At 39.2% G+C, this 12,292-nt stretch overlaps 1 protein-coding gene across 4 annotated transcripts in view; it reads right to left on the bottom strand.

Moving 5' to 3' along the window:
• Nucleotides 1-12,292, bottom strand: part of LOC129727470 (CHRNA7-FAM7A fusion protein) — a 519,941-nt gene that overhangs the window by 53,173 nt on the left and 454,476 nt on the right. For all 4 annotated transcript variants that reach the window (XR_008728530.1, XM_055685335.1, XM_055685337.1 and 1 more), the window contains one exon: nucleotides 9,106-9,276. Coding sequence is in view for 3 of the 4 variants with exons in the window: in XM_055685335.1 (XP_055541310.1) it covers nucleotides 9,106-9,276 (171 nt within the window). In the remaining variant the exon portion in view is untranslated. The remainder of the gene's footprint in view (nucleotides 1-9,105; nucleotides 9,277-12,292) is intronic.

The following is a 12,292-nucleotide window of genomic DNA, read 5'->3' as shown; positions in this document are numbered from 1 at the left end:
CCAATTTTGAACAATTTTTTGCACAATTTGTTGTCCGAAAAGCACATGCATTTTACGCACGGTGATTTGGCAACTTTTCGCATTAGCTACATGGGTCTTCCCCAGGGCTCATGTTTAAGCCCCCTTCTTTACAACTTTTATGTAAATGACATCGACGAATGTCTGGAAAATTCATGCACGATAAGACAACTTGCAGACGACAGTGTAATCTCTGTTGCAGGAGCCAAAGCTGCCGATTTGCAAGGACCATTGCAAGATACCTTGGACAATTTGTCTGCTTGGGCTTTACAGCTAGGTATCGAATTCTCTCCGGAGAAGACTGAGATAGTAGTTTTTTCTAGGAAGCATGAACCTGCTCAGCTTCAAACACAATTAATGGGTAAAACGATTTCTCAGGCTTTGGTACACAAATATCTTGGTGTCTGGTTCGACTCTAAAGGCACCTGGGGTTGTCACGTTAGGTATCTGATGAAAAAATGTCAACAAAGAGTGAATTTTCTTCGTACAATAACCGGACAATGGTGGGGAGCCCACCCAGGAGACCTCATAAGGCTTTACCAAACAACGATACTGTCTGTTATTGAGTACGGGTGTTTCTGCTTCCGCTCCGCAGCAAACACACATTTGATCAAACTGGAGCGAATACAATATCGTTGTTTGCGTATCGCCTTGGGTTGCATGCAGTCGACCCATACGATGAGTTTGGAGATCTTAGCTGGAGGACTACCATTGAAAAACCGCTTCTGGAGCCTAACTTCTCGTATTCTAATCAAATGTGAGGTCTTGAACCGTCCCGTGATTGAAAATTTTGAAAGGTTAATCGAACTTAATTCTCAAACCCGTTTTATGACATTGTATTTCAATCACATGTCCCATAATATTAACCCTTCTTCGAATATTCCAAATCGTGTCGACTTATCAAATACTTCTGATTCTACTGTGTTTTTCGATACATCCATGATAGAAGAAACTCGTGGAATCCCGGATCATTTACGCGTGCAGCAGATCCCTAAAATTTTTTCCAATAAATATCGAAACATCAACTGCGACAATATGTACTACACTGACGGATCACTTCTTGATGGGTCCACTGGCTTCGGTATCTTCAATAACAATTTAACCGTCTCCCATAAGCTCGATAATCCTGCTTCTGTTTACGTCGCAGAATTAGCTGCAATTCAGTACACCCTAGGGATTATCGAAAAAATGCCCACGGACCATTATTTCATCTTTACGGACAGTCTCAGTTCCATCGAGGCTCTCCGATCGATGAAAGATGTTAAGCACTCTCCGTATTTCCTGGGGAAAATACGGAAACATCTGAGTGCTTTATCCGAAAAATCTACTCAGATTACCTTAGCGTGTGTCCCTTCTCACTGCTCGATACCGGGCAATGAGAAAGCGGACTCTTTGGCTAAGGTGGGCGCAACAAACGGTGATATTTATGAAAGACCAATTGCCTTTAATGAATTTTTCGCACTTGTACGTCAGAATACGATCATCAGTTGGCAAAATTCTTGGACCAAGGGGGAACTGGGAAGGTGGTTACATTCCATAATCCCCTAGGTATCGACGAACCCGTGGTTCAAGGGGTTGGATGTAGGTCGGGATTTCATTTGCGTGATGTCCCGGCTTATGTCCAATCACTATAGATTTGACGCGCATCTCCGTCGTGTTGGGCTCGGGGAGAGTGGTATCTGTGCCTGTGGTGAAGGTTATCACGACATAAAGCACGTTGTTTGGTCATGCCCTGTACACCGTGACGCCAGGTCTAGATTAATAGCTTCCCTGCAGGCCGAAGGTAGGCAGCCGGCTGTTCCTGTTCGTGATGTCTTGGCGAGCCGTGACCTATCCTACATGTCCCTTATATACGTTTTCCTGAAATCCATCCACGCCCCAGTTTAGTCCTATCCCCTTCCGCCTACATCCAACCAAACGACAAGAACACGTTAAGACCCCGGATCCGGAAACAGCAATCAGACCCGTACGATACTCTCAAGGCCCGATGGAAACAACCCAATATGCCAGTCCGTAATATCTTGGCCCAGCAGCGGAACAAATTTAATATGCTGCTTACCTATGGCAATGAAAACCATCAAACAGCAAACCTGTGCTTTTAATGCAAAATATTCTAGCTTTAAGTTAGATTTAGTTTCAGCTCGTAGTCGGCAGCGAGGATAAAAAATTTGCTTTTAGTTATTAAGATACTTTAGAAAGTAAGCTACCAGATATAATTGGCGCCGTTAAACATTGTGAATTGTATTTGTGCCGTGTCAAATAAACTATAGATGAAGAAAAAAAAAACATCGGGTACGGGTTTGTTAAAGTTCGCATGCTTTTGGCGATTTGATGTATTTATCACAACAATGCCATGATATATAAAATAAAAGTCGTGGGACAACTATGTTATAAAGCTCAATTTTGAAGATGCAGGAGACAGACATAGAAACGATGCGCTGTACACTTTTGCGGTACTGGAAAACATTTATGTTAACTCAGGAAACAAATTTTCAAAAAAAGACTTTCTGAAGCATAGAAATTCTCAAGCCGGAACCAACAGAAGTTATGGGGAAACTAGGCCTTCGAATTCCGTTTAGCGGTAGCGCTCAGAAGCTTCGGTTTTTCGAAAAATGTCCTCAATGGTAGAAATAAATTAAAGCTGAGAGAGTTTCCCAGCTGAAAAATATATAAATATTCTTTTTCCCACAAAAGGTCAAAATAATGGTCGCAGTGGTCGAAATCTTACAAAAAAAACACTAGATTTAAACGTTTATTGCATCTCTAAGAAATTTGGCATCACAATTTTTTTTTATCGAACATTTTTTTATTGATAAAAAAGCATAATTTTACCCACACGACTTCCCGAAGTCCGATTTTGCTGGAAATTAGAATAGTGACTTCTTTCGAGAAGACAAAACTCTTGAGCCGTACCTCCAAATCTCTGAACGAAATCCAGAGGTCTTTTTCCCATATATCTCATCGACACATTTTTTGTTAAGGTTTTAACCGGCGGTCATTCACCAGTCAATGAAAACTATGTTATATTGCATACTGTTTAAGCAACATCAAATAATGGATTATAACTAGTTTATTCGTAGAACATTCTGATTGCAAACCAAATCAATGCGGCTCTGCTGCATAGTCGAGGAATCAAGGCGGCTTCAATCCTATTCAATTTCAATTGAAGTAAATTAAGAGTGCATACGCTTTGACAAACAAATTCATGAGTCGCATTTTTATCGGTGCTGTCTGAGATTGTCATTTTCGGTTGTCAGTTACGGTTGTCAGTTAGAGCGCAAAATTCTAATTTTTCTCTGAAATCACAATATTAACTATTGAAATCGGTACAGTTGTTTGAGAGCTATTGGCACTTGGAAAATTTAATTCCGCCAATCAAAAACTTTATATGTTCATTTCAGTTTTCACAAAATGTAATTTGTGTTTGTATTTGTATTTATTAATAAATAATTTATTAAATAATATCATTTTTGTTTTTATTGAACTTGAGGGTGGGTTGGAAAAAGCTCGTTTAAGGAATTCCTTGCGAAACACCCAAATACGCGTAAAAACCCCACCATTTTTTGATCGAGTATTGACATGTTTTAAATAAAGACCAACAACAATACAACACACTATTATTTCAGATGACACATAAAACTACTTAACTTAGCTCTGACAAAATTTCAACCTAATGCTAACAAATTATAATATTCGCTTAAACCTCTATATTTATTTTTGAAGTCAAATAAGTCAAATACCTTATTAAAGACGACACATATCGCCCTGATGGGTTCGTTTTGACCATATTCTGTACGATGAAATGAGAGGTGTAGAAAGTTCCGCATTCTTAACCTTCTATAAGGCACATTTACTTTAATTTCAGAAAGGATGTTTAGAGCATCAATTTCACCAGTTAACAGTTTTCCTACGAATTCGGCCAGAACAGTTTTCCTACGAATAATGCTAAGTGCCATGGAAGCGATATCGATTGGCATAGGGCGGTATTTGGACAGGATCAGTCATGGCTCAAAGCAAAACGTAGGAACTTGGCTTAAACTGATTCAATCCGGTTTGTCCAGATTTCAGTGTGTATTAGTGATTCCATATTATGACAGACGATTCCAAAATAGATCGAACTAGTGAGAACTCTTTGGCGATTCTCATCATAAAGCTGATTTATGGGAATAGTGATGCTTGAAGGAAAGCTGTGAGTCAACCAGTACACCTAAATCTTTTATCACCGACTCCAGAGTTTCTCCAGATATACTATAATTACATGGTAATGGCTTCAATTTTAGTGTAAATGAAATTACGGAGCATTTGAAAACACTGATTATCAGCAAATTACGGGTACACCAATCAGAGAATTCATCAAGGTGCCGTTGCAATTCTCTGCAGTCCGCTGTGGAGCCAATGATATAGTTATAGTTTATAGATATAGGTATAGTTTTGAATGGTCAGCAAAGATGAGTTTACTATCAGGTGAAATACAAATACAAGGTACAAATGAGCCGTTGCGGAATAGAGTGGTCTAAAGACCATTTTTTTTCGAAAATGAGTTTTTTGCATGAACCGCAACTACTCAAGAAGCTGAAGTTGGGAGATTGAAAAATTTTCGAAAAATCGAACTTTAAAGCTGATTTAAATCGTGTTGAAATTTCTTCCGAAACAGAATGGCCATTCTGTTTCGGAACAGAGTGGTCTATTTACATAAATCGGTGTAATACTATGATGTAACACGTAACATGTGGCATATTACATGTGATAAGTAACATGTCATTTGTTCTGTACATGTCACACGTAATGTGTAACATGTTACACGTAATGTAACACAAAAAATGTAACATGTAAAATATTATGTAACATGTAACACGTTGTGTTACATGTATTGTTACACGTGACATCTAACATGTGACATGCTTTATGTATCATATAACATGTGACACTGGCCATTTTATACGAGTTATCGTCATTTTCTTTGTCATTTACCAGGTTTGTGTACATAAACCACTCTGTTCCGAAACGATTCGAGGATTCCAGTAAATATATATATGAAGTTAGAGTGGTCTATGTACAATGGTGAGCTAAAATCACCTATTTTGCAAAGAAGCTGTTAATTTTATGAATTCACATGTTAAACCACTTCGTAAACTTTATATTAGGACATTTTGTTCGAAAGAATCTGTTGAACAGAATTTTATTCAGAGATTTTTCAAAAATTGCTTCTCCTGTAAAATTTGCTCAATGGCACATAGACCACTCTGTTCCGCAACGGCTCAAACATCATTGAATAAAAGGGTAGAAAGCAGTGGTCCCACGTTGTTTCTTTGAGAAACACCCGAATAGTTAACAAAACTATCTGACTCCGTGTTCGGTGTATTAGGTACGATTATAGCCACTTAGTGAAGTGATGTGATGTACCAAGACGTTCAATTTTAGGTAACAAAATATTGTGATCCTAAATGAAGAACCAATGCCATCAAAGAATTTCAAAGAAAGATGCTGGAAGTAAACCCACTTTCCTTACGCTTATTGTAGTAACGAAGTGCAGCTGCCCTTTGTTGTTTTGACTCTCGAAGCCGTCGACTGGACCATGCAGGTTTTGGCCGGGGGTGAGACGACGGAATAAAGTTGGTGAATCACTGTTTCATTGTGTGCGTGAATATTTCTACAACACTATCTATGTTAGCTGCGCGGTTTAGCAAATTTTCCCAGTTGATTGCGAGTAAAGCCCTTTAAAACCCTTCGAAATCGCTTTTACAAAAGTTAAGTTGCCTTATTTCAGATAATTCTTCAAAGCGAGTCAGCTGAGGACAGGTTAATGAGACAGAAAGAGGTGGGTGATGAGAGTCGATACCAATCACGACTCACATGCTTCAGCAATCGGTACGGATTTGTCATTGACGAATACGAGGTCAAGAGTCCGATTACGCCCGTTATTTACTGTGCTTAATTGAGTCATGTTGAGCAGAGACATTCCATCCAACAGCGCAATATTTGTACTATTAAGACTCGAATCAAAAGAATCAGCAAAAATGCGACCAGAGCATCTGGCTTTCCAAGCAAGGCCAGGCTGGTTGTAATTCCCGAAAAGCAAGTGAGTAGCGTGTGATTCCAGTGAGTTCAAAATTTCAAGCGCCGATTCGATATGGTTCTGAATGACAGAGGTGTTATCGGCGATATCAGGGGGGATAGTATATCCCGTCATAATCAGCATCCGAAGCGGCAACAAACAGCCGCAGTATAGTAAAGAAAGACGTGGAATAACGTCAAAAAAAGCGGAATTTTAGGAGTCCGTAGCCTTAAGGTTACAGAGTGGGCTTTAAGAAGAGAATGGTTATGAGTTTGAATCTTAGTAGAAACAAACCGTCCGGTGTCAGAGGGACTTCTATGCATGGGTTTATTCTCAGGATACATCCCTTCCCCTCACGCTAAATTCCAGCAAAAAAAACTCGAACAAAGTTGAATGAATACCTCGTCTGCGTCATAATTGCCGATACTTTGCAGAGTAACTCAAGCTGATAAAAATACTGTCATTTTTTACTACCGGACGTCGAACCGGACATCCGGAACGGAAGTATGCGAATCGTTATTTTGGGCTTCGACACGAATAATGCGGGCTCACCGTGTGAGCATGTCTACCAAAAGATTGCAAAACTTATCATTTTCTTTCGAGATTGAGAACTACTGAAACTGCTTATTGTTTGTATGTATTTAATTTTTTTTATCTAGTATCAATCTCATGAGCAAATTGCTTGGAGCAATACAAACGCCTTCGATAGCTAAGGACCTGTGTAAGAGGGTATTCGATTTTATGTAGTAGAAATGAATGGAAACTTAGTCAACACATTTTAAATTGAAATTTAGAGTTACCTAGCTGATATGGTGTTGGTATTTTAGCCGGAGATATGGCGTGACTCGGTTACCCGTGGTTCGGCGTGGTTTAGTAAACCCATTGTCATTCTCTCAACCCTCTAGTGCCCAATGCCGCCATTTGGCGGGCTTCAGTCGAAGTTTCGAAAAGCTTCAATAAATACTTAAAAAGTGTTTATAATGGTTTATAGTGATTTTATCGAAGTCCGTTTAGAAATTAATTTAGACACTAGAGGGTTAAGCTTTTTAAACTGGCTAGCTCGCTGCATCGGCTGATCGTCGAGATCTGGGAAACAGAACAGCTACCGGAGGAGTGGAAAGAAGAGGTTATCTCCCCTCGATACAAAAAGGGCGACAAACTAGACTGCGAGAACTATCGAGCGATCACAATCCTGAATGCCGCCTACAAAGTGTTTTCCCAGGTCATCTTTCAACGCCTGTCACCATTAGCCAGCAGGTTTGTAGGAAGCTATCAGGCCGGCTTCATGGAAGGACGGTCTACAACAGACCAGATCTTTACACTGCGGCAGATCCTCCAAAAGTGCCGTGAGTTTAGAGTCCCTAAACACCATCTTTTCGTCGATTTTAAAGCCCATACTATTCAATAAACCGACAAGAGCTATGGAAAATTCTAGACGAAAACGGCTCCCCGGGGAAGCTAACAAGACTGATTAAGGCCACGATGGAGGATGTGAAGTGTTGTGTGAGAATTTCGGGTGGAACGTCGGACCCATTCGAGTCTCACAGGGGGCTCCGACAAGGTGATGGTCTCTCCTGCTTATTGTTCAACGTCGCGCTAGAGGGTGTTATGAGACGAGCGGGGTTTGACATGCGGGGCACGATTTTCAACAGAACAGGTCAATTTTTTTGCTTTGCGGATGACGTGGATATTGTCGGCAGAAAATTTGAGACAGGGGCAGACCAGCATACCCGACTGAAACGTGAAGCAGATAGGATCGGACTGAAGATTAATACGTCAAAAACTAAGTATATGCTTGCAGGTGGGTCCGAGCACGACAGGGCACGCCTAGGCAATACGGTAACAATCGACGGGAATGAGTTCGAGGTGGTCGACGAGTTTGTGTACCTCGGCTCTCTGGTAACTGAGAATAACGATACCAGCCGGGAGATAAAGAGACGTATTATCAGTGGAAGTCGTGCCTACTACGGTCGCATAATCTGAGTCTTCGCACTAAGTGTATCCTGTACAAAACGCTAATAAGACCGGTCGTTCTCTACGGGCATGAGACGTGGACAATGCTCGAGGAGGACTTGCGAGCACTCGGAGTTTTTGAACGTCGGGTGCTAAGAACCATCTTTGGCGGTGTGCAGGAGAACGGAGTGTGGAGGCGTAGGATGAACCACGAGCTTGCGCCCCTCTACGATGAACCCAGTATTCAGGATGTGGCTAAAGCTGGAAGGATACGCTGGGCAGGGCATGTAGCTAGAATGCCGGATAGCTACCCTGCAAAATTGGTGTTCGCTTCAAATCCGGCGGGAACGAGAAGGCGAGGGGCGCAACGAGCGAAATGGGTGGACCAGATGGAGCACGACCTGCAAAGTACCGGGTGCCCGCGGAACTGGAGGCAGGCAGCCATGGACCGAGTGAATTGGCGGAACCACGTTATGCAGGCCATGTCTTAGGACGTACGGCCATCTAAGTAAGTAAGTAAGGGTTAAGCTTTTTATAAACTAAATTTCTTCTTAAGATGGAATTTGGAGAGAAAGAAAAAGTTCTGTTGGTTCACGCTAATTGGATTCGTAAATCAGACTTATCAGATCGATTCTAATCTACTTTACCTATGAAACAACCACCAATCGGTAAAACCAACATCGAGACCAATGCGTCACCTGTAGTTTAAAGTAATAACCAATCTCAGCCGTCAAGCAGTTCGTCATTGCAACCGCAGCCAAAGAATAAAAAGTACAGTAAGTTGTATAACAAACGTCGACAAAGTGAGTCGAAATCACGCAAGTTGCGGCGTTCCGGTCGCTCTGAAGTACAGCCGATATTAAAGCACCCGAAATAGTGATTTTAAATTATATTTAAACTGCAAAAAATCATTGCGATGATCGAATGATAAGTCCACCTAAAAATTTTAGTAATTTTTCTATATTAATAATAAGCGCGAAAAATTTTATTACAATCAAAGAAAGTCGAGAAGGAAATTTTATTTTTCCAGCGATTATAATTCAGAAATGTATTCATGTTTACTTTCGCCGAATGCTCACCTGTCAACAACCATTGCGGCAAATTTCCAATCACTGATTAGTTCTGCTTCTTCGTCTGCTTTCCTCATGCGATTCGTTATGAACTGTAGTTCTTTCAGTATATAATGCAAATCTTTATGAGAGCACCCCGATATAGAGTGTGGTTCTTCTACGGTAATTGGCCTAGAAAAGCTAAATAAAAGATATTTAATTAGATTTTTTTTATTATTATCATTATTATTATTATAATTGTTATTTCTATTAGTATTATTATTATTTGTACTATTATTATCATTATTATTTTTGTAATTATTATAATTATTCCTAATATTTGTACTATTATTATAATTATTATTATCATTATTTGTATTGTAATTATTATAATAATTCTTTTTATTGTTATTATTATTATTATTATAATTATTATTATTCTATCATTTTTATTATTATTATTATTATTATTGTTATTATTATTATTATTATTATTATTATTATTATTATTATTATTATTATTATTATCATTATTATTATTATTATTATTATTTTTATTATTATTGTTATTATTATTATTATTATTGTTATTGTTATTGTTATTGTTATTATTATTATTATTATTATTATTATTATTATTTTTATTATTATTATTATTATTATTATTATTATTATTATTATTATTATTATTATTATTATTATTATTATTATTATTATTTATTTATTTATTTATTTTCTATAATTTATCTGACCCGAGTCTTTATAAATATAACAATGTTTGAGTGTCAAGTTGATAAAATGTTCGTTCTTTTAACTTTCTGCACGAATTTATCCAAGGATTCATTGAAGTAGAATAGATGTTCAAAACGAGTAAAAGTTCTAATACAGGCGGTGATGGGCTCATTATAGCCAAACGATAGACGATGGTATGGGGTCTGCAGAAATCCAATTGAACGCAAAGCGCGTTGTGAAGCTCGAAAGTTCACAAGAGACAAAAGCTTCGGTGAGTCGATTTCTCCACAGAGCAGTTTGGCTATGAACACTGCTTGATGCAATCTCCGTCGGTGCTCGAGAGTATCAATACCAATTAAACGGCAGCGGTCTGGATACGGTGGTAAATTAGCGGGATCACGCCATGGAAGCTCACGCAATGCAATGCGGACGAATCGTTTCTGGATACGCTCAATCCGCAGGTTCCAAGTTAGCTGGTAGGGAAACCAAACCAGGTTACAATTCTCAATCAGTGGACGTACTAATGAACAGTACAGGGCCTTGAGGCCAGTGAGGATCTTTAAAATCACGGGCGACTTTACAAATGAAGCCGAGCTGGCATGTAGCTTTTGAAATCATCGTACTGTGGTGCAGGTGGAATGTAAGTCTACTATCAAGTAGAACACCAAGGTCCTTTACATGATCGACCCTCTTCAGTTCCAAACCGTCGATGCGATAGTCGAAGATAATCGGTTTTAGGATACGATGGAAAGTTTTAACTTCGCATTTAGAAATACTAACCACGAGCCAGTTCTTTCGACACCAGTAGGAGAAAACATTCAAAAATTCTTGTAAACGGCGGCAGTCTTCAATACTCCGAACTTCCAAAAACAATTTCAAATCATCTGCATACACCAGCTTGCAGCCGTCACCTAGCAGCAGTGTTACGTCATTGAAAAACAGTGCAAATAACAAGGGCCCCATGTTGCTTCCTTGGGGAACTCCTGACTTGTTGGTGAATTGCGATGATACACTTGAACCGAGTTTTACGCGTAGAACTCTTCCACGAAGATATGAACTTAGCCATTCAACGAACTGATGGGAAGCACCTAAGCGCGAGATTTTACACAGGAGTATCGTCTGGTCCAAACGATCGAAAGCAGCTTTGATATCGGTGTAAATCGCATCTACCTGAGCTTTCTGCTACATCTGCGAAATACACGATGAAGTGAACTCTAATAAGTTGGTGCAAACAGAGCGGCCCGGCATAAATCCATGCTGAGTGGTGGAGATATAGTGCTTAGTGCGAGAAAGCATGTAACCGCTTACTATGATCTCAAACATTTTAGACCCAGCAGAGAGGCTAGTAATGCCACGATAGTTTCGAACGTTTTGCTGGTCACCGGATTTAAGCACGGGAAACATCAGCGACTGCTTCCAAACAGCAGGAAACTTGCCTTGCGCAAAAGACTTGTTGAAAATGTAGCATAACGGAACTGCAAGAGCGGTGGCACAACGACTAAAAACAACAGCAGGAATTCCATCAGGACCAGCCGAATAAGACCGTTTCAACTTTTTAGCAGCAGCCAATACCATATCGGTCGTAATTGTAAAGGTGCTTATGTCAACTAAACAGGAGGGAACATCAGATGCCGCTAGTTGAGCTTCGTGGTCAGAAGCAACTCTTTCAGAAAAACATAAATTAATCCACCTAGCGGTCAGACTCAGCCTTTCTCATTCAAACTTATCATTTGTAAAATTAGATTAACGTGAATGCTTAAATCCAATAAAGGTATATTCACTCTTTGGGTTCTAAAATATTGATGTTGTAATTAAAGTGTAAACTATGAAATTTGACATAATGTTAGTGCTTAAGAAATAGCGAAATAAAAAACATGACGCTTAATTTCGAGCAATTTAATCCCGAGGGATACCGGGAACGTTCAAATAGTACGATACCACATTTAATTTATGTTGAGGCCATATATATTGATCAAAGCAGCTATAATGTTGAATAGTCTTTGAATTTCTTTTCTTTACAAAACTTTTGAACAGTATATCAAATTTTTATGGAGTTTGTTATTTGTAAGTTTGAGAGATGACTCGTTTGTATGACACTAGTTATGTTCAAATAAGTCGTGTAAAACTTGAGATAATAGACTCTCGTTGTTTTACAAATTGAAACATAACTAGGAATGTAACGGATATCCGCATCCGCATCCGCAAATGCGGAACACCCGCATGAAAATTGACATCCGCATCAACATCTGCATCCGCATCTGCAGATGTCTAAAAAATCACATCCGTAACATTCCTGAACATAACGGTTGCTTAAGTTTGATTACAATCAAATGAAAAGGTAACGTATAGGGCAGCCAAACTTTGAAACCACGTGATCAATCATAATTCATCAGTTAACCCTTGACTAGCACGTTCATCTGATATCAATATTGTTCAAATCGGTTGTGTAGTTTCTAAGATAATGAAGTTCGTGATTTTCACATTT

This window comes from Wyeomyia smithii, chromosome 3, assembly GCF_029784165.1.
Source record: "Wyeomyia smithii strain HCP4-BCI-WySm-NY-G18 chromosome 3, ASM2978416v1, whole genome shotgun sequence".
In the NCBI taxonomy this organism is placed as follows: domain Eukaryota; kingdom Metazoa; phylum Arthropoda; class Insecta; order Diptera; family Culicidae; genus Wyeomyia; species Wyeomyia smithii.
Note: the sequence above shows the minus strand (reverse complement) of the source record. Positions and strands in the feature narration are given on the sequence as shown.